Here is a 23,260-nt window from a genome sequence, read left to right as displayed (position 1 = left end):
GTGTAAATTTACCTTCTATGCACACTGTTACTACAAAAACACCTAACAGTATATTCTCCCCACACTAGGCTACCTTATGGTCAAAATCTTCTACTTACTCAATTCTTTGGCTTTTTTCCAGGGTCTCCAGATTCTCCTAACAAGGTTTTTCCTCAAGATAAAGTGGTACTTGTGGGAACAGACATAACATTTTGTTGCGTGACTCAAGTAAAAATACTGACCGCACAGATTGGACAAACAAGTTACCCCCTTATTCCTCTCGATGGGAGGAATGTTGCCATCAAGATCCATAGTATCTCTGCTTCTGCAAACAGTGGGACAAATGTGGTCTTCTCAACATATGATAATATATTTGGAACAGTTATTTTTGCAGGATGTAAGTATGTGTTATCTAAAACGAAAAGTAAAAAAGATTAAAGTTCAGATTTGAACATTTGGGTCTGAAAACATCCATGCGAATGGAGGGGAGTGATTCTGCTTCTTCTCTTTTAATTCTCTAAGTGGCATAAGTCACCAGATTGTCATCTGTAAGGTGCCATCTCTGTCTCTGGATAATCTGTAGAGTTTCAAATGTGCTTGAAGTGGTTAGCTGCTGATTATCCGTTTCTTAGTTGGCAGATGTATTAATCCAGGGTCACTCATCATATTTTCTTTTCCTTTCTTTCTTTCTTTCTTTCTTTCTTTCTTTCTTTCTTTCTTTCTTTCTTTCTTTCTTTCTTTTTTTTTTTTCCTCCAGGCTTATTGCTAGGGCTCAGTGCCATCTCTACAAATCCAATGCTACTGGTGACCTTTTTTTCATTTTTATTGATAGAACAGGGAGAAATTGAGAGGGGAGATAAGATAGAGAGGGAGAGAGACAGACACCTGCAGACCTGCTTTGCCACTTGTGCGGTGACTCCCCTGCAGGTGGGGAGCCGGGGGCTCGAACCGGGATCCTTATGCCGGTCCTCGCGCTTCATACTTTGTGCGCTTGACCTGCTGCGCTACCGCCCGACCCCCTCATATCACATTTTCTAATCTTACACTGGCTAGGAATTATTTCCTCCAAGCTAGTCTCTCACAAAAGCCAAGCACACCTTTCTTAAGGACCTACGTGATGGAATCATGAGTATTGTACACAAAGCATTGGAATTGCGCGGAAGGGACTATTTCTGATTGTTAAAATTGGTCTGTTTGAGGAGGAGGGTGGCTGGAGGATGAGAGAGAGGAAGACGCTCCTCTGCCCTCCTCTCTCTCACGTCAGTCAGAGGGACACAGGCCAGTGCAGGAGCATCCTGCGTCCCCAGTCCTCGGACCGCGTGGCACTCCCAACCGCCACCACGCAGAGCTGGGCCGTCTCCTCGTGCTGGTGGCCCACGGATGACGTCATGGCAGTGTTTCCATCTCCTCCCTGTGATGACGGCACGAGGGCCCCTGATGACACGGCTTCCTGTTCTCAATTAAAAGGCCCTGAGCTCACTCTCTGTATTTCACTCATGGGGAAACATAGCAAGTCAGTTTGATGACTTCACTTTGACTGACTAGTGTTTTTCCTTATGCATTTTTAAAATTCCCACCATGAGAACTCTGTATCCCATCCCCTCCCCTGACAGCTTTCCTATTCTTTATCCCTCTGGAGTATGGACCCAGGGTCACTGTGAGATGCAGAAGGTGGGAGGTCTGGCTTCTGTCATTGCTTCCCTGCTGAACATGGGTGTTGGCAGGTGGATCCATACTCCCAGCCTGTCTCTCTCTTTCCCTAGTGGGGCAGGGATCTGGGGAAGCGGGGCTCCAGGACACATTGGTGGGGTCGTCTGTCCAGGGAAATCTGGTTGGCATCCTGCTGGCATCTGGAACCTGGTGGCTGAAAAGAGAGTTAACATATAAAGCCAAATGAATTATTGACTAATCATGACCCTAAAGTCTGGAATAGTGCAGACGAAGAGTTGAAGGGTGTCTGTTTTGTAGATAGCTTGTAAGCATATTTTAGTTATATTACAAAGAGCCCATGAGTTTTGTTGTTGTTTTTTTCCCTGAGCCTGAAATCTGACATGCAGGTGGATCCAAGTTATTGTCTGGGGAGAGGATGTCATGGCAGGAAAAAGGACCAGAAAGCTGGACCAGGGAAGAGAGCAGCTCCCTAATATGGGAAATGGGGTATAAATACTGTTGACTGTAAACCCCATTGATTTGATCTGATCTGGGGCCCATATTCAGCTTAGGAGCCTGTGTGACTATTGTTTTGTCTCCAGAGTTATTGCTGGGGCTTGTGCGGCAGGGTGCTGCACTATGAATCCACTGCTCCTGGAGGCCTTTTTTTTTCTTTCCATTTTATTACACAAGACAGAGAAATTGAGAGGGGAGGGGAGATGGGAGGGGGACTGGCAGACCTGCTTCGCCACTTGTAAAGCATCCCCCCTTGCATATGGGGAGCCGGAGGCTTGGACCCAGATCCTTGCACTTAGTGCTATGTGCACTTAACAGGGTATACTACCACCAGCACCCGTTTTGTTTGTTTGTTTGTTTGTTTGTTTGTTTGACACCTCTCAGCTGTGCTCTGGCTCAGCTGCTACCAAGCTCTGAGCTGACACTCAGGCTGAAGCTGAGCCACACGCTCTGGCTGACCATCCCCTGGGTAGACAGCTGGGGCCAGCTGCCCTTCTCTGCTGGATGGACGTCCTCGGCCTCTCCCTCCACCTTCCCCGTAAGGCACCTTGGAATTGACGTGAGAGGGAGGTCACATTCAAACTGAAATTTTAGCAGTCAAAGAGAAGTTGAAGGGCTGCACTCTGAATCACGAGGTCCAGAGCCCACTGATGGCTTCACACGTGCCAGAGAGATGGTCCCAGGTTCCTCTCTCTCTCTCTCTCTCACACACACACACACACACACACACACACAAACACACACACACACACACTCTCTCTCTCTCACACACACACACACACAGTCTCTCACACACATACACACACTCAAACACACACTCACTCTCTCACACACACACTCAAACACACACACACTCTCACACACACACACACACTCACACACACTCTCTCTCTCACACACATACATACACTCAAACACACACTCACTCTCTCCCACACACACTCAAACACACACACTCTCTCTCACACACATGCACACACACACACTCTCTCTCACAGACACATACACACACTCAAACACACACTCTCTCACACACACTCACACACACACACTCACACACACTCACACACTCACACACACACTCTCACACACACACACTCACACACTCAAACACACACACACTCTCTCTCACACACACATACACACACTCACTCTCTCACACACACACTCAAACACACACACACACTCTCTCTCACACACACACTCTCACAGACACATACACACACTCAAACACACACTCTCTCACACACTCACACACACACACTCACACACTCACACACTCACACACACTCACACACTCACACACACACTCTCTCTCACACACACACTCACTCTCTCACACACACACTCAAACACACACACACTCTCTCTCACACACACATACACACACTCACTCTCTCATACACACACTCAAACACACACACACTCTCTCTCTCACACACACACACACTCTCACAGACACATACACACACTCAAACACACACTCTCTCTCACACACACTCACACACACACTCACACACACCCACACTCACATGCACACACACACACTCACACTCACACACACACACTCACACACACACTCACACTCACACACACACTCACACACACACACACACTCACACACACTCACACGCACACACACTCACACACACTCACACACTCACACACACTCACACACTCACACGCACACACACACACACGCGCACACACACACTCTCTTTCTCACTAAAATGTAAATAAATCTTTATATCAATAAAAAGTAAATTGAGAACCAGTGGTATATGTAGTGCAGCTGTATTTTCTATAACACCAGATGGGATCTGCTTAAAAATGAAAACAAGTGGAGGCCAGGTGCTGGTGCACCTGGTTGAGCGCTCACATTACAGTGCTCAAGGACCCAGGTTCTAGCCCCTCGTCCCCACTTGCAGGGGGAAAGCTTTGCAAGTGGTGAAGCAAGGCTGCAGGTATCTCTCTGTCTCTCTCCCTCTCTATCACCCCTCCCTCTTGATTTCCAGCTGTCTCTGTCCAATAAAAAATAAAGATAATAAAAAAATTAAATAAAAATAAACAATGAAAAACATAAAACTAAAAGTTATTAGGACTGTCCACTTTTTAAATTATTTCCAATGACTTTCAGTTCTTTAGAACTACAGCGTGTCTCTGTCATGCACAGTTCAACCTTTGCAAAAAACACTTTACTGGGCGAAATGGAGCTTTCTAGTCAGCTGCTGTCACGTGATCCTTGCTCCAGACTACCCACTACCGGGCCCCTCCATACCCCACACGCAGGCCCCTCTCAGCCCCTCTCCCTCTCCGGCAATAGGCTGAGGCCAGACTGACTTTCCTGCAGAACATTTGGAAGCTCAGATGATCTCCCGTTTGTCAACTCTGGAGTAGCATTTCCTTAGGATTCTTGAGCCCCAGACGTGAACGTCTGCTGTTACAGAAAGCTATTGCACCATCTCCCTGACCCCAGAGCGGATGCCTTAGAGACTGACACAGCGTCTGGTGTGCTGGGAGATAGGGGTCAGCATTCATTTATCTTCATTTTGTGTCGATAGTCTGTTAACCCACCAGTTTTGAAAAGACAAGAGAGAATATTATTACTATTATTATTGTTGTTGTCGTTGTTGCTTTCTTACCGGAGCACTGCTCAGCTCTGGCTTATGGTGGTGCAGGGGACTGAACCAGGGACACTGGAGTCTCAGGCATGGGAGTCTTTTTAAAATTTTATTTATTTATTTAGTCCCTTTTGTTGTTTTATTGTTGTAGTTATTGTTGTCATTGTTGGACAGGACAGAGAGAAATGGAGAGAGGAGGGGAAGACAGAGAGGGGGAGAGAAAGACAGACACCTGCAGACCTGCTTCACCGCCTGTGGAGCGACTCCTCTGCAGGTGGGGAGCCGGGGGCTTGAACTGGGATCCTTACGCGGGTCCCTGCGCTTTGCGCCACCTGCGCTTAACCCGCTGCGCCACTGCCTGACTCCCTAGGCATGGGAGTCTTTTTGCATAACCATTGTGCTATCTTCCCTCCCCGAGAGAGAATTTTACAGTCAACTTTTCGGTTTCAACTTGGCCATACATTCACATAAACACACACCGGGTTTATTTTTGTTTTTGTTGTCTTTTAATCTGGATGATGTTAGGTCTGTCAGCTTAGAGCCTCAATTTAAAATTTAAGAGAAATGATAGTTAATACCTTCAGGTTGCTGTTTGAGGGCAATTAGTCACTTTCTGTCTATTTTAATCTACCATTTCTAATGTAATACAAACTCTGAAAACAATATACTGTAAAAAGTGGGAGTCTGGGGGTCCGGGCACTGGTTGAGCACAACCATTGCCAGGCATAAGGGCCTGGGTTCCAGCCCCCGCTCTTCTCCTGCAGGGCAGAAACTTCACCAGCAGTGCAACAAACACTGCAGGTGTCTTCTTGTCTCTCTCCCTCTCTGGCTCCCCTCACCCCTCAATTTATCTCTGTCTCTATTGAATAAAGGAAAAAAGTACTGGGAAAAAGTGGTTCTCAGCACAATGGCTTCATAGGGCCAGCATTGAACCCTGGTGATAATACCAGTGGCAATTTTCTTTTAAAAAGTGGAAATTTTGAAATTGCACCAATGCTAGAAGAGTTCAGGGAACATGTAGATAATAATAGTAACCGCATGAGTTTTCTTCCCTGTCTCCTTTCAGATCCGCCTGACAGTCCCCAAGACCTACTCTGTGAAACATATGATTTAAAAGAGATCATATGTACTTGGAGCCCCGGAAGACCGACCGCCCTGGTGGGCCCACGCAGTACAACTTACACTCTATTTGAAAGGTAAAGGCCATCAAGCCGTGGCGCGGATGACAGGATGTTAGGTGTCCTAGAGAAATGCCGTCTGTCATCTAGACCATGAATAAGATAGGAAGCCAGATGTGTGTCATGAAGTGTATGGCGCAGTCTAAATATCTTCAGACTGGATGGCCTGACTTCTTCTCATTTGTTTTTTAATATTTATTTATAAAATGGAAACACTGACAAAACCATAGGATGAGAGGGGTACAGCTCCACACAGTTCCCACCACCAGAACTCTGTATCCCATCCCCTCCCCTGACAGCTTTCCTATTCTCTATCCCTCTGGGAGCATGGACCCAGGGTCACTGTGGGATGCAGAAGGTGGAAGGTCTGGCTTCTGTAATTGCTTCTCCGCTGAACATGGGCATTGGCAGGTGGATCCATACTCCCAGCCTGCCTCTCTCTTTCCCTAGTGGGGCAGGGCTCTGGGGAAGTGGAGCTCCAGGACACATGGTGGGGTTGTCTGTCCAGGGAAGTCTGGTTGGCATCATGCTAGCATCTGGAATCTGGTGGCTGAAAAAGAGTTAACATACAAAGCCAAACAAATTGTTGACTGATCATGAACCTAAAGGCTGGAATAGTGCAGATGAAGATTTGGGATCCTTACATCCATGATTGGTCAACAACTTGTTTGGCTTTGTATGTTAACTCTCTTTTGAGCCACCAGGTTCCAGATGCTACCAGGATGCCAACCAGACTTCCCTGGACAGACAACCCCAGCAATATGTCCTAGAGCTCTGCTTCCCCAGAGCCCTGCCCCACTAGGGAAAGAGAGAGACAGGCTGGGAGTATGAATCCACCTGTCAACACCCATGTTCAGCGGGAAAGCAATTACAGAAGCCAGACCTTCCACCTTCTGCATCCCACAGTGACCCTGGGTCCATGCTCCCAGAGGGATAGAGAATAGGACAGCTATCAGGGGAGGGGATGGGATACAGAGTTCTGGTGGTGGGAATTGTGCGAAGTTGTACCCCTTTTATCCTATGGTTCTCTCAGTGTTTCCTTTTTATAAATAAAAATAATTTTTAAAAAAAGATTTGGGGTCTCCATTTTGGAAATAGCTAGTAGGTCTATTTTAGGTGTATTCTGAAGGGCCCATGACTTTACTAGTTTTTTCCTGAGCCTGACATCTGATATGCAGGTAGACTCAAGTTATTGTCTGGGGAGGTGATGTCATTATTATTTTTATTGGATAGAGAGAGCCAGAAATTTAGTGGAAGGGGAGATAGAGAGGAAGAGAGACACCTGCAGCCCTGCTTCACCATTTGTGAAGCTTTCCCCCTGCAGGTGGGGACTGGAGGCTCTAACATGGGTTCTTGTGACTGTAACATGGGTGCTCAGTCAAGTGCACCACCACCTGGCCCCTGGTTTGACTCTTCTTTTTTTTAAATAAAAGTCTAAGCAAAAAAAAAAAAACCTGAATATTAGCTGAGACTATTTTTGGGCAGTGTACCTATGACTAATTCTTCTCTTCTGTCTCCGGGACCGTGTACATTTTCTTGCCAGAGTGTGTAGTAGTCTATAATTAGAAATGAACTTATTTAAGGAAGTTTGACTATTAGAAAGTCAACCTTTTTTTTTCTCTGCAATCTCTAACCACTTTGAAACTATATATATATATATATATATATACATATATATATTATTTATAAAAAGGAAACACTGAAAAAAACCATAGGATAAGAGGGGTATAACTCCACACAATTCCCACCACCAGAACTCCGTATCCCATCCCCTCCCCTGACAGCTTTCCTATTCTTTATCCCTCTGGGAGCATGGACCCAGGGTCACTGTGGGATGCAGAAGGTGGAAGGTCTGGCTTCTGTAATGGCTTCCCCGCTGAACATGGGCGTTGACAGGTGGATCCATACTCCCAGCCTGTCTCTCTCTTTCCCTAGTGGGGCAGGGCTCTGGGGAAGCGGAGCTCCAGGACACGTTGGTGGGGTCCTCTGTCCAGGGAAGTCTGGTTGGCATCATGCTGACATCTGGAACCTGGTGGCTGAAAAGAGAGTTAACATACAAAGCCTAACAAATTGCTGACCAGTCATGAACCTAAAGGCTGGAATAGTGCAGATGAAGAGTTGGGGGTCCTCCGTTTTGTAGATAGCTTATAGGCATATTTTAGTTATAGTCCACAGGGCCTATGGCTATACTAGTTTTATTTTTTTCACTGAGCCTGACATCTGATATGCAGGTGGATCCAAGTTATTGTCCAGGGAGGTGATGTCATGGCTGGAAAAGGGACCAAAAAGCTGGACCAGGGAAGAGAGCAGCTCCCTAATATGCCTCAGTATTTCTTAGTGCATTTTCCCTCCAGTTTTTCAGGAAGGCATGTTAGAGTCAAACGTGGTGACGTTTCCAGCAATGAAAGCTATCAGCTGTTCTTTCAAATGCTCCCAAATCAAGAGACGTATAATTTCACTCTGAATGCTCACAATCCTTTGGGTCGCTCAGAATCAGCAGTTCTAGTCAATGTAACTGAGAAAGGTAAGCAAGCTTCTGCTTTCCCCACTCTTAAAAATCAGCTTCACGGGGGCTGGGTGTCAGTGCACTGGTTACAGTCATCCTTGTGGATCTGAGTTCAAGCCCCTGGTCCCCACCTGCAGAGCAAAATCTTTGCAAGTGGTGAAGCAGAGCTGAAGGTATCTCTCTGTCTCTCTCCTCTCTATCATCCCCTTCTTCTCAGTTTCTGGCTGTTTATCAAATAAATAGATGATTTAAAAAATTAGAAAAAAACCTTACAAAGGGCACAATATCCTGAGGTTAATGAAAATACTTACAGAGATTAAGTTTTCTGACTGTCTTTTATAGCCTCTTAGTATTCATTTTGTAAATTTAATTTAAATACGTATTTTCAAATTCCACTGTTTTTATGACTTCAAAGGAAAAGTTCAAATTGGCCGCTTACACAGAAACCACCAATGGCTTTATCTAATATTTATTAATTCTCATCATCAGACTTTAATTCTAAATATCTAATTAGAGCACTGTGAGTCCTTCTCCTGGCTTCCCAAAATGATACCGTTTGGCCTGACTGAAGTGTAATATCCAGACCCAAGGGCTGACCTGTGAACAGACAGCTGGAACGCAGGCTGCCCTTAGCTTAGGTGCCTCTCCTGCGGGTGGGTGCCTCCAGCTCTCTGCAGTCGGATCTCACCCGTTTGACCAAGATTCAGAACTGTCTGATCACCACAGAAGAACCTCCTCTTGCTTCCTCTTTGCAGACCCCTGTCCCCTCACACACATCCACACCTCTGTCCACAGACTAAAATCTGTCCTAGACCTCCGTGTTTAGTCAGAGTGAGGATGTTATAAAGACTGGATCTTTTCTCCTGTCTGACCTCTGAGGCTGGTGTCTTCTGCTAAGTATAATGTCCTCAAGTTCCCCCACACGTTGTTTTCTGTATCCGTGAAAATACTACGCTTTCTCACTGCCATCGAGTCCTGAATTTTTACCCATTCTATAAGTACATAGCTTCAAAAAAATAAAATAGGACTCAACTTATCATTATTATTGTCGTTGGCATTCATGGCGATGGTCACTCTGCCTCGTTGACTTTACGCCAGGCTGTGCCGCACACAGAGCAGTGGGGTGGAAGCCTTGCCCTTGAACCTCAGTCCGGGAAGAAAGCAGTCAGGTAGTCTGGGGTGTGCTCAGCAGGTGAGCCTGCTGGCTGGCCTGCAGACTCCTATCACTCTGATCAGGAATTTCTCCTGACCAGTACTGGTTACTCCCCATTCTGCCCAAGATCTAGACGGCGACCTCTTACTGGAGTCCTGCGTGGCGTCCGTCCCCACGCTGCCTTTCGAGCTTTCTCACACGACTCTCCCGTGCTGTCTGTGCTCGCCAGGACTCCGGCCTAAAGTGCTATCCTTCTCCTCCGCTCATGAGTCAGCTTTGGTCTCAATTTTCCTTCAAGACTCATGACTAGAAGACTTTCAACTTTCCAAACTTATAGTTCCTCTGGCACTTCAATCTGTACTACAGATTTTTTAAATTTAATTTAATTTATTTATTATTGAATAGAGACAGAATTTGAAAGGGGAGGGAGAGATAGAGACAGAGAGGGAGTCTGGCGGTAGTGCACCTGGCATGAAGCGCAAGGACCTGCGTAAGGATCCCCGTTCGAGTCCCCGGCTCCCCACCTGCAGGGGAGTCGCTTCACAGGCGGTGAAGCAGGTCTGCAGGTGTCTGTCTTTCTCTCCCCCTCTCTGTCTTCCTCTTCTCTCTCCATTTCTCCCTGTCCTATCCAACAATGACATCAATAACAACAATAATAACTGCAACAATAATAAAAAAAGGGCAACAAAAGGGAAATAAATTAAAGAGAGAGAGAGAGAGAGAGATGCCTGCAGCCCTGCTTCACTGCTCGTGAAACTTCCCAGGTGTAGAATTTAGCAGGTGTCCTTCTGCAGCTGTGACCGCTGCGGCTCCCCATGTGAACTGGACTGTTCTCTCTGCCTGTTACAAAGTCGCACAGGAGCAAGGAGCCTTACTCTTGGTTGACGTGCCTTCGCAGCAGAAGGGGGTGTTCTGTACCCCACAAACTCTGGGAAGAATGCAGTTGGTCAGCACAGATGGTGTCGGCCCCATTTTTCATTTTCGTTGATTCTCCTTTGTCTCTTTAGAAAATAATGTTTCACTTGAATTATATTTACAGTCCATCCTCACACTCCTGCTTCAGTCAAAGTGAAGGATATCAATTCAACAGCCGTCCTGCTTTCCTGGCATTTACCTGGAAACTTTGCCAAGATTAAGCTCATATGTCAAACTGAAATTAAACATAATTCTGAACAAGAATTGGTGAGTAAGAGTCTTCTGTAAACTGCCTTTCAGGTTATTGTGGATTTAAACACACACACACACATTGTTTTCAAAAAGAACGAAGTAACTTCATGCATGCAGTCACCAGGTGATTTACTATAGAAATGTGCTGAGACCAGGGGCCAGATGGCGGCGCACCTGGTTGAATGTACATGCTACAGGGCACAAGGACCCAGGTTCAAGCCCCTGGTCCCCACCTGAGGGGGAAAGCTTCACGAGTGGCGAAGCAGGGCTGCAGGGGTCTCTCTGTCTCTCTCCCTCTCTATCTCTTCTCCCCCTCTGGATTTCTCTGTGTCTCAATCCAATAATAAATAGATAAAATTAATAGGAAAAAAGTGTGGAATTGTACCCCTCTTATCCAATGGATCATTATTAAATCAATAAAAAAATAAAGAAATCTACTGAGACCTAAGACCATTATATTATCACTATATTAACACAGTTAGATTTAACACTGGAAAGCACAGTACTGCAGCTTTGAATCCTTCTACTTGGAACGCTTTCAGATCTAATACAGCACCTGGCAGGTAGCTGGTGCTCAGTTCATCATGAGCAAGTGACTGCTCTTCTGTGACCTCTAGCATCAGTTAATGGACTGGTCAGCCCCAGCAAGATAATGTGATGCATTTTTAAAAAAAAATCTACTAAGTGCAGGAATAGGAACAAGTTATAATTGGTCATTATAAGTCAGAACATGACCCTGTGATGCATCTTAGATATTTAGGTTAGCTTTTATACCGTACCATCTGACAATTTCCAGACAGTCCAGAATGAATGATGTATTTGAATATTCATTTGGAAAGTTACTATTGACTTCTGGAAAATCAGTTAAATGCACAGCATAAGCCACAACGTTCCTTTGTAACAAGTAAGTGGGAGCATAGAGGCTTCACTTGTTTAGAGTTTTTTTTTGTCTTTTTTTTAACTTTAATTTCATGTGTTTATCACATCTAGAGATTCTCAATTCTCAATTTTTTATAAGAAAGATCCAGGGTGTGGGTGGTGGCGCACCTGGTTAAGGACACATGTTACAGTGTGCAAGGTCCTGGGTTCAAGCCCCCAGTTCCCACCTGCAGGAGGAAAATTTTGCAAGTGGTGAAGCAGGGCTGCAGGTGTCTATCTCTCTCCGTCTCTACCACCTCCTTCCCTCTCAATTTCTGGCTGTGTTGCTGTTAATATATTGCTGTAGCTCTTTCAGTAAATGTTTGATGTATTTAGTTGGCTTCTCATTGGGTGCATAGATATTAATAATTGTTAAGTCCTCTTGATTGACTGATCCTCTGAGCATTAAGTGATGTCCATCCCTATCTTTTTAAATTTTATTTATTTTAAAGTCTATCGTGTCAGATATGAGAACAGCTGTTCCTGCCCTTTTCTGTGGGCCATTGGCCTGTATGATAGTTTTCCATCGTTTCACTTTGAGTCTGTGTTTGTCTTGTTGAGTTAGGTGAGTTTCCTGTAGACAACATATTGTTGGGTTGTGTTTTCTGATCCATCTTCCTACTCTGTGTCTTTTAATAGGTGAATTCAGGCCATTGACATTTATTGATATCAAAGATTGAAAATGTTTTAACGGCATTTTGTAGGTTTATAAAGTGTTCTGATATATGTCCTATTTATGGTGGTCTGACTGTTTATAGGAGATCTTTCAGAACTTCTTTCAGGGCAGGCTTGGTGATGGTTGATTCCTTCAACTGTTGTTTGTCTGCGAAGGTTTTGATGCCTCTCTCTAGTCTGAATGACAGTCTATAAGGATACAGTAGCCTCGGTTGAAAGCCTTTCTCTTTGAGGACTTGATAGATATCTTGCCATTCTCTTCTATCCTGTAGTGTTTGTGTGGAGAAGTCTGCAGCTAATCTTATGGGTTTTCCTCTGTAGGTGACCCTTTGTTTATCTCTTGGAGCCTTCAGGATCCTGTCTTTATCTTTATTCCTTTCCATTCTAAATATGATGTGTCTTGGTGTCTTTATGGGTTAATTCTGTTTGGGACCCTCTGGGATTCTTGAACCTTTATGTCTTTTATGTTGTCTAGACTGGGGAAGTTCTCAGCTATTATGTCCTGAAGAATGCTCTCTTTCCCTCCCTCTCTTTCTTCCTCTGGTTAGCCAATAATACAGATATTATTTCTTTTGAAGTTATCCCATAGGTCTCTGTTGTTGTTTTCAGTATCTCTTAATCTCTTTTTGAGATCTCTTACTTCTTTTTTAGTTGTCTAATTCATCCTCGATCTTACTAATTCTGTCTTCCACCTCATTGATTCTATTCTGTCTCCCCTCTACTGTTTTCTGGAGTTCATCTATTTTTACTCTGTTCTGATACTTGTTCAACTAGTTGTGTTCTTAGCTCCACTATTTCAGCTTTCAGCTGTCTTATAACCTTGAGATAATTAGTCTTTTCTTCCAGAGTCTCATTTGTTTTTTCTGCATTTCTGATGACATTTCTCTGAAACTCTTTACTCACTCCTGTGATTATTTCTTAACTAGTGTTTGCATGTTGAGCTCATTATTTTGTGCTTCAACCTTTGGGGGGATTTTAGCTGGCCTCTTGTCCTGGTTCATTTCTCCAATATTTCTTCTTGCTGGTTTAACCACTTTATATAGTATGTTATGAGGTCCCTCTCGCAGTACTTTTCAAATTACTGATCACTCTTGCCTGGATTGACTTGTGTCTAAGTAAGATAATTAAAGGGTTCACAGTTGTGGAAATTGACAGCTGTTTCGATATTATTTCAATCCCTGAGTTGGAGCACAGTGGTTTAAAAGCCTCTTTTGGTTTTTTTCTTCCCTGTAGGCTATGGGAGCCTGAGGGCATTTAAACTATCAGTAGGCTTCTTAGCTTAATCACTGACTCCTGACCAAGAGATAAAGCAGGGTGGGGCAGAGATAGTCCAGTGCTTATGCAAGGAGACTCTCACTGCCCCACCGCTATGCCACAGAAGTATAGATCTTCTCCTGAGTTTCCTGGTTAGTTCTCTGTCCCCTGGTGTCAGCACAGGGCCTCCCCTCCACTGCTCCAGATTCTGAGGGCAGTAGCAATGGAGACTCACAGTTGCATTTGGTGAGTCTCAGGGGAGTCCTCTCCTCCCTTCAGCCGTCCCCTTGTTGGTGAAACAGACTGGAGGTGGTGTCTCAACTGGCAAACTGCTGGACTGTTACCAGCCACTCAATCTCTCCCTAGGCTCCTCTCTGTCCACGAGCCACACGTGTTTGCACTCACCAGTGATTTGGTGGGTTCCTGAAGTCGTTCTAGTCCTGTCTTGTTTCAGTCCCAAGTGGTCTCCTTTGGTATTCCTAGTTGACCCCTACAATTTATTTTCTAAAGCGAAACCTCACAGTCAAAGGAGTAGAAAATTCAAATTACCTCATGATTGTGAACAAACTCAATCCGTATACGGCCTACACACTCCGGGTTCGATGTTCCGCTCAGACTTTCTGGAAATGGAGTGCCTGGAGCAGCGAGAAACGGCACGTGACCATAGAAGCCGGTGAGTGAGCTGAGTGCCTTAGCACCCGACTATTAGTGTGGGCCTTGGCAGCTTGCACTTGTAAAACTAAAAGCAGTGGGGAGCAGGCGGTGGCACTCCTGGCTAAGCACACACACACACACACACACACACACACACACACACACACACACAAGGACCAGGATTCAAAGTCCTGGTCCCCACCTGCAGGGCTAAAGCCATTCTTTTCATTTTTTTTTTCTTTTTATACAATAGGACAGAGAGAAATTGAGAGAGGAGGAGAAGACAGAGAGGGAGAGAGATAGACACCTGCAGACCTGCTTCACCGCCTGCAAAGTGACTCCCCTGCAGGTGGAGTGCCAGAGCCTCGAACCAGGATCCTTATGCCTGTCCTTGTGTTTGGTACTATGTGTATTTAACCCGCTGTGCTACTGCCCAGCTGCACCCCCCCCCCCCAATTTTTTCATTTTATTGGATAGGACAGAGAGAAGGGCCCAGGTTTTGTTTCGCTTGGCTTGGTTCTGTTTCTTTGTTAGAAAGAGCTGTAGGTGGGGGAAAGAAGGCAGGCAGAAAGAAGCAGGAAGCTTGAGGCAGGCGACCATGCCTTGCTGGAGAGCTTGCTCTGGGCAACTTTCTGCAGCAGGGGGAGGGTTTGTGGAGAGCAGTGCCCGAGGGACCCTCCCTTGGGGGCTTGGGGCCTCACTGTTCTCCCACAGGGGCTGCGTGTCTGTAGGACTTAAAAGCTCAGGCTCTTCTTCAGTATCTGTGAGGGAACCAGAACATCATTCCAGCACCTTTGGTGCTGGGAATCAAGCTCCAACCTCACGTTTGCCTTGAAGTTCCCCTCCTCAGGCCAAGGGCTCAACTCCTGGGTCAGTTCCCTTCCTGAGTGGTGGCCACTGATCCAATTCACATTTTTATTAAAAAGCCCAAATAACATAGAAAACACTCCCAGCACCGCTGCCATCTCAGTGAATGATATCGTCTATGGATGTCTGACGTCTTCCAACACTAACTTCCACATCTCTTCCCCAGTTCCTTCCAAAGGACCAGACACTTGGAGAGAGTGGAGTTCTGATGGGAAGAAAATAATCGTCTATTGGAAGGTAACTGTGTCCTTTTCTTCTCTTGAATGTTTTGGTAACTCCATCATCCCCAGCTCTTACTTCACATTCAATAGTCTGGTTTTGCAAGATGCCCAGCGGTCTCCAGACTGGTGCAGGACCCTCACCTCCCACTTGCTTGGCCTTCACAGCTGCCTGCCCTGTAAGGCTCGGCCATCCCCGATGTGGGTACCCTGCACCCTGCTTCTATTAAATCTGAGGGACTCATGATGAAGTCTGCTCTCACTTGAGTCAGAGGTCTAGCCAGAGGGAACAGGCCAGATTCCCAGGTGTTCCTGTCACACCCATACTCAGTGAGCAGAAAAATGTCATGTCATGAGGAGATGCCAGCTATGAAGCCCTGTGAACTTCTGGAGTAAGATGTGAACCACAGTGCGCCTTGCTGTCCTCCTCTGCCGGAGCCAACCTTTCTGTTGCTGTATTTTTACAGAGCAGAAGCACTTGTTCCCTGTGTCCTGTTGTTTATAAGGACGGTGACAGCCAGGTTTTCTTAAACACTGCGCTTTTGCTATCGCAAGTCAAGCATACTTCCACTACAGAAAGTAGAGCCTGGGGGAGTCCGGCGGTAGCGCAGCAGGTTAAGCACACGTGGTGCAAAGCGCAAGGACCGGCATAAAGATCCCGGTTTGAGTCCCCGGCTCCCCACCTGCAGGGGAGTCACTTCCCAGGCGGTGAAGCAGGTCTGCAGGTGTCTGTCTTTCTCTCCCCCTCTCTGTCTTCCCCTCCCTCTCTCCATTTCTCTCTGTCCTGTCCAACAACAATGATAATAGCAACAACAATAACTACAACAATAAAAAAACAAGGGCAACAAAAGGGAAGAGAGAAAGACAGACAGACAGAAAGTAGAGCCTCCTGTTATTTTTAGCAGGATCCGACCTCAGTGCAGCTCTGAGCTGAGCAGGAGCTCTGCAGGTTCCCAGCAGCCTCGCTGCTTTGCAGTTGTCACGTGACCTGTGTGTGACAGCTGTGCCCCCACTTGCTCTGAAGCTTAACCCCGGGCCGCTCACACCTGTCTGCCGCATTTCACGGACCGCTTCAGTGTAGAGAGTGTCTGCCATGTCCTTCAGACGAGATGAGCATTCAGCCGAGGATTGAAATCAGCCTGAAGTGACCCATCTGCGGCTGACTGAAGTGAGGAGGCTGCTGCGTGGCCCTGAGCCTTGGAGGAGAGCATCTGGTTGGGAGAGGAGGCTGTCGTGGGCGCGTGTGGTTTTTAAGACGTGGGCCGCTGAGAGCTTTTAGTTTTAACCTCCAGGCTTATCGATGGGGCTCGGTGCTGGCCCCGTGAATGCCGGCAGCCTTTCCCTGCCACCTCCCCCATTTGAGTGGACAGACAGACAGAAATTGAGAGGGGCGGGAGACAGCGAAGGAAAGCGACAGGGGCACCTGCAGCCCTGCTCCACCGCCTGTGAAGCTCCCCCCGCAGGTGGGCAGCCGGGGGCTTGAACCCGCATCCCTGCACGCGTTTGCGTTTCCTACCATGTGCACTGAAAGGGTTTGCGGCCGCCCGGCCCCCCGCCCGTGTTTTCTCTTCTCTGATCCCTCCTGTCACCAGGAGCAGTGCGGCGGGCGGTGGAGAGGGACCTGATGGGCCGGTTGGGTCCCGAAGCGAGTTTCTGCAGACTTCCCCACCCCTCCGCCTCTGCTCTCCACAGCCGCTGTCCGTTAGTGACGCCAACGGGGCAATCCTGGCCTACGACGTCTCTTACTCCTCGGAGGAGGAAACGCGGACCCTTCCCGAGATCCCCCCTCCTCAGCACAGGGCAGAAATCTGGCCCAGTCACAAAGACTGTGTCATCGACGTGGCGGCAAGAAACTCTGCCGGCTCCTCGCCGCCTTCCAGGATAGCCGGGATGCAGATCCCAAACGGTGAGTCCTTGAGGCCAAGTGGGTACAGCAGCAAGAAATTCAGGGCCAGGCGCTGGCGCTCCTGCTCGAACTCCCATCACTGCGCACAAGGTCCCAGGTTCGAGCCCCCGGTTCCCACCTGCAAGGGGAAAGCTTCAGGAGTGGTGAGGCAGGGCTGCAGCTGTCTCTCTCCCCCTCTCCCTCTCCGTCTCCCCCACTCCTTTCAGTTTCTCTCCGTCTCTACCCAACAGTAATTAAGTGAAACTCAAGTGAAAGACTTGAGGAGTGTTCACTGCTTCATAGGCTGGTTCTCCTCTGTGTGTGTTCCCTGCTGTGCTGCTGGCAAATCAACAAGCAGCCTGGTGTCCCCACACTCCTGGAGAGATGACAGCCGCCTGTTCGTGCTGGTGGAAGCACCTGCACTGAGGGAGGAAATATTCTGGGCCCCGGGACTCCCTCCGAGGCAGAGGTAGGTGTTGCTCTCGGGACACGACGTTCTGGCCGTTTATTCAAAGGCCTTTCTGCACCTCTCACCAGCACCGTGGGCGACGGTGTCCTGTCTGCTGGAGCAGTTCATAAACCACCAGGGAGAGAAAAAAACCCTCCTGTTAAATGGGAGTTGTGTGGATAAGACGCCCCTCGCTGACAGAGATTCTTGACTGATCAGTTCTGCTAATAATATAAAGTAGACCTTTGATGTAAGCCAAAGAAAAATAACTGTGATGTGATTTCAGAATGACTTAATGACTTAGTGCCTTCTTATCAATGCCATGCGTTTCCAGTAATGAGTCCATTTCTTCCTAGCTACCTTGTCAACTTTTGGACCATGATTTTTTTTTTTGGACGGGACAGAGAGAAATTGCGAAGGAGGGGAGATAGAGAAGGAGAGGGAAGATAGACACCTGCAGCCCTGCTTCACCACTTAATCACTTGTCCACTTGTGAAGCCCCCCCCCACAGGTGGGGACAGGAGCTCAAACCCAGGCCCTTGTGTTTGGCGATATGTGCGCTTAACCGGGGTACCACCGCCTGGCCCTCTTGAGCCATGAATTTTGTTAGCACTCTTTTTTTTCTTTGCTGCATCAGAGCCTTGCAAATGCATCATTCTACCGATCACAGGTCAACTCTTCCATTATTTTTAAAGATTTTCAGATAGGAAGAGAGAGAAGAAAGACACAATAGCACCTGGCACTTTGTCCCCGGCATGTGCTACCAGGCTTCAAACCCGGTCCTCTTTACGCTAAGGCCTGTGCCCTGCATGCTGAGCTGTCTCCCAGCCCTAACTCCAGCTTTTAGGTTTGCCCTGACCTCAGATACCTTCGCCTTTGCTGCCCTCCTCAACCTTTTTCTGACCAGCTGTGCTGAGAGGAGAGGGATTCTGCTGGGGTTCTCTGCATGGTTATTCTACCCTTCATGGAGGCTGTGTCTTGCCTTCTTAAAATGAGGTGTATTAGTTTATTGGACCAGCTTAAGGATCCCAGTTCGAGCCCCCGGCTCCCCACCTGCAGGGGAGTCACTTCACAGGTAGTGAAGCAGGTCTGTAGGTGTCTGTCTTTCTCTCCCCCTCTCTGTCTTCCTCTCCTCTCTCCATTTCTCTCTGTCCTATCCAACAACAACGACATCATCAACAACAATAATAACTACAACAATAAAACAACAAGGGCAACAAAAGGGAGAATAAATAATAAAAAAAATAAAATAAAAAACAATACCTCAGGACTTTTCCGACAGCCCAGTTTATCAGAGAAAGGTAGCAGGAGTGGGCAGGGAAGCAGAGCTGGGGATCAAGCCTGGGGCCTGGCACAGACAAGCCCCTTTGTCATGTCATGTGCTTGTCATTTCCCTGGGCCTTGGCTTTGTGTCAGAGGTCATGGAGGAGGTAAGGGAGAGAGGTGAGCAGGCACCTTAGTCTCATGTGGACATAGCAGAAAGGAGGGACCCTCGGGAAGTAGTGCAGAGACAAAACAGACAGACAGACAGACAGACAGTCATGAACTGGGCGGGGGTGGTGGTGTAAGACCAGTAAGATCTTCCAATGAGTTGATATACATCATGCTGTTCTCACAATGGTGGACAGTGGCCGTGCTACCTTGTAGTTCAAGGCTTATATTCCTGAGGACAGTGACACCAGGACTCGGGCCGAGTCCTCACATCCAGTCACGTAAGGCTCCAGCACAAACTGAGTCTGCCTAGACATTTCCCACCATGGGGCCCCGTAGCCCTGACACCGGCTTACACTGCAGAGTTTTAATAAAACAGAAGCAGAAAGCTGTTCTGCGGATTCCTCAGCGTCCAGAGCCAGCGGCTGCCTGGTGAATGCAAACTGTTCCGAGAAGCCTCTCCGGCTCCTTCCCAGACTCTCAGAGATAAGCACGTACAGAATCTGCCACTTTGCAAATATTCTATGCAAACGTTCCTTCTCCTCCTTGTCCGCGCTGCCCTCACGCACCGAATCCTCCTCGCCTAGAACCTTGGGGCCTTGCTTTTCTCCCACGCCCAGATCTGGCGGGAAAATACCCCTCCCAGGCCCCACCCTGGCAGTCTCATCCTCGCCCCTGAGGGCTCCCTGAGTGCCACTGGGCTTTCTCCCTCTGTGTCCACTCCTTTCCCGCACCTTTTGATGCCGCCAAATTTCTCGAGTCCCCAGCTAAGCTGCCTGCAGCACCCCAGCACCCCACTCCTGGGGCTCGGTCTTCTTTGGAAGGAAGAGAGGGGCTGACCCGCTCTCCTGTTCACCTTCTGTCCTGGCTGCTGGCGGCGTGCTCGGGGCCTGGGCTGGGACACAAGCCCATCTGCTGTCAGAGTTCACATCCGTGGGGGCTGGAGAGATGGAGAGAGGACTTGGGACTGTTGAGTCTCTTCCCCATGTGTCTCTCCAGCTGCCACCTCCACCACCACCCCTGTACTGTCACATCACATCCTCCCAGTGCCCTCCCACCCTGCGTCCCTTATTCCCCACATGCTCCCTACCTGGCCTTTGGGCTTCACGTTCCAGCCCTGTCGCGTCTGGCGTCTCGCGTCTCTGCCTGAATCTCAGTGCCTGTTCCTGCTGAGTGCACCTGTAAGTCCAGGTGGCTGAAGCAGTCGGTCCAACAACAACAAGTGGCAGGGCAACGCTTCCGAGCTTTGCGGAGATTAAGAGAGGCTGGGCCCTTTTAAAATGTCTGTACAGCAAAGTAATTTCTATAGCTTTCGTCCATTTTCCTGAGATGCCCCTATCTGCTGCATCCAGTGCCAGTAAACTGTCCTCCTTTCTTGTTGAAGATGACCTCAAAATAGAGCAGACGGTTGGAGGGGGAAATGGGATCCTCCTGACTTGGAATCACGACCCCAACATGACATGTGACTATGTGGTTAAGTGGTGCAACTCGACTCGGCCTGAGCCCTGCCTGATGGACTGGAGGAAGGTCCCATCAAACAGTACTGAGACTGTAATCAGATCTGGTAAGACGAATCACTGTATCTCAACTTTAGGCTCTTTAAAACAAATTAAAAAGGAGTCCAGGTGGTGGTGCAGCTGGTTAAGTAAGCATTCACATTACAACGCACAAGGACCCGGGTTCAAGCCCCCGGTCCCCACCTGTAGGGGGGAAGCTTCACAAGTGGTGAAGCAGGGCTGCAGGTGTCTCTGTCTCTCTCCCTCTCTATCTCCTCCTCCCCTCTCAGTGTTTGTCTCTCAACAATAAGTAAATAAAGTCCCGGCGCAGCAAAGTCAGGCAACGCTTCGTCCGTCTGTCTGTCCTGTGGAAACACACAGGGAAGGTGGCGGCAGCCAGACGGGGAGCAGGGGGGCTGCAGGTGTCTCTCTGTCTCTATCCCCCTCTGTCTTTCCCTCCCCTCTAAATTTATCTCTGTCCTATGTAATACAATGGAAGAGAGAGAGAGGGAAACATACCTCCTTCACTCAGTGTCAAGGAGAGAAGTATAACTGGGACCTGAGGGTGACAAGGACCACTGTCCGCTGAGGCACACAGGCCAAGCCCCACAGGGGCTGGGAAATCTGAGCATCAGGGAAGTGACGTGACTCGCTCAGAGTCTCCGAACTGATGGGAAGTCACACCAGGAGTCAAGCACACGGCACTGCGCAGCTGTTCAGAGCTGCCCCCGCGGGAGAGCCTTCCTTTTGCTTCCTGCTGCATGGTCAGTGTGTGGCCTCCACAGGCGTTTGTTCCCCAGTGCCTTTCTCCTACAGTCATCTCATCCAACTACCCCTCTAGCTTTTTTTATCTTAGCGCTCACCCACCCTTTTTCTCTTCTAATTTTTTAAAAATTATTTATTATTGGATAGAGGCAGAGAGAAATTGAGAGGGGCTAGGGAGATAGAGAGAGAGACACCTGCAGCCCTGCCTCACCACTCATGAGGCTTCCCCCCTACAGGTGGGGACCAGGGGCTTGAACCCGGGTCTTTGTAGACTGTAATGTGTGCACTTAACCAGGTGCGCCACCGCCTGGCCCCTCTTTCTTCTAAAGATGAAAGGACTGTAAAGAATATCAGCATAGATGGTTCTTTAAATGTTTTTTTTTACTTTTTATTGTCTATATTTCCTATAGACATATAGAGACAGCCAGAAATTAAGAGGGAAGGGGGAGACAGAGAGGGAGAGAGACAGAGACACACCTGCAGCCCTGCTTCACCACACGTGAAGCTTCCCCCCTGCAGGTGGAGACCGGGGGCTTGAACCCGGGTCTTTGTAGACTGTAATGTGTGTGCTTAACCAGGTGCGCCACCACCGGGCCCCAGGATGGATAAATTTAGCATAAAGCCAGGCACCTATTCGTCAAGGCACACACAGTATTAAATCCCCACCTCCAGAGCACCTGTCCCCAAAGGAAAGAGGTTGACTCTCTCCCTTCGGTGTTCTGTGGCACACGGTGGAGGGCAGGCGCCTTCAGGGCACCGCGGTGACCGGCTCTTCCAGGTCGGCCCAGTCGCCTGTGCTGCTGCCACCCGCCCCCAGTCCTGAGAAGCAGCTTCTTCCCAGACCGGCCCGGACAGCTCCTAAGGGCACTGAGCTGTTGGGCTCTGACTTCCTGGTAGCTCGTCTGATCCCTGACTGAAGGTCCTTGGTCCTTGGTCCCAGAGAGATTCTCTAGCTTTCTGTCCATCTGCTTCTGTCGGTTTCCCGCCCACCATCGGCTTCTGGGCTGTGTCCTGCACGCCCGAGCTCACGCCCCCAGCATTTCTGTGCTTGGCTTTGGCTGGAGGAGGGGCTTCTGGATTTAAAGTTAGGTCGCTTTTCCTGCATGTCTGGTGGGACGTGTGTCATCGAGGACACAGAGAGGCCATTCTGGGAGGAGAAACAGATCCTCTGGCCCGGGCTTTGACAGCTGGCACACGGGACAGGGGAGTGCAAGTCCGAGCCTCCAGAGGCTTCTTGGAGGGGAGAGCCACAAATTCCTTCCAGCCCCAAAATGACCGTCCTTAGAGACTCCACGTGGATCTGTGACCCTGAAACAGATCTGGGAAGAAGCCATCATGGCTGGATGTGGAGGGGCAAAAATGACAGCCTTCCTCACCCTCCCGCCCCATGCCGGTGAAGGGAGTCCCGTTATGCCACCCAGCTTCCCTCTCGGTATTTGCCAACTCTGGAGATACCTGGAGTCTTACAGTAAGATGAGCATCTGCTCAGAATCAGCTTTGTGATTTGTAGAACATGTGATTATAAATTCAACTCTCACGTCTATTTTCTGAGTGACATTTACTTATGAAAGTCTTCTGTTTGCTTTCACAACATAGATCAGTTTCGTCCAGGCGTGAGATATAACTTTTTCCTCTATGGGTGTAAAAGTCAAGGTTATCAATTATTGCGCTCTATAGTCGGATATATAGAAGAATTGGGTAAGTTAAATGGGTAAGTCTTCTTTGAGTTCATGGTATATGAAGGATCCAAAAGTATTCATAATAGAAAGATAAATCCTAGAGAAATAGATTGAATTTGGGGGCGGGCCGTGGTGCACCTGGATAAGCGCACATAGTATTAAGCACAAGGACCCACGCAAGGATCTGGGTTCGAGTCCCG

General features: G+C 48.1%; 1 protein-coding gene across 1 annotated transcript in view; it reads left to right on the top strand.

Annotated features, from left to right (window-relative positions):
* Positions 1–23,260, top strand: part of LIFR (LIF receptor subunit alpha) — a 62,020-nt gene that overhangs the window by 24,795 nt on the left and 13,965 nt on the right. Inside the window, exons 7-15 of the mRNA XM_007517629.3 lie at positions 122–376; positions 5,833–5,962; positions 8,299–8,468; positions 10,643–10,785; positions 14,128–14,290; positions 15,305–15,375; positions 17,049–17,262; positions 20,505–20,684; positions 22,978–23,079. Coding sequence (XP_007517691.3) covers positions 122–376; positions 5,833–5,962; positions 8,299–8,468; positions 10,643–10,785; positions 14,128–14,290; positions 15,305–15,375; positions 17,049–17,262; positions 20,505–20,684; positions 22,978–23,079 — 1,428 coding nt within the window. The remainder of the gene's footprint in view (positions 1–121; positions 377–5,832; positions 5,963–8,298; positions 8,469–10,642; positions 10,786–14,127; positions 14,291–15,304; positions 15,376–17,048; positions 17,263–20,504; positions 20,685–22,977; positions 23,080–23,260) is intronic.

Source organism: Erinaceus europaeus, chromosome 5 (assembly GCF_950295315.1).
Source record: "Erinaceus europaeus chromosome 5, mEriEur2.1, whole genome shotgun sequence".
Classification (NCBI taxonomy): domain Eukaryota; kingdom Metazoa; phylum Chordata; class Mammalia; order Eulipotyphla; family Erinaceidae; genus Erinaceus; species Erinaceus europaeus.
The sequence above is the reverse complement of the archived record's forward strand: the minus strand, read 5'-3'. Positions and strand labels throughout refer to the sequence as shown.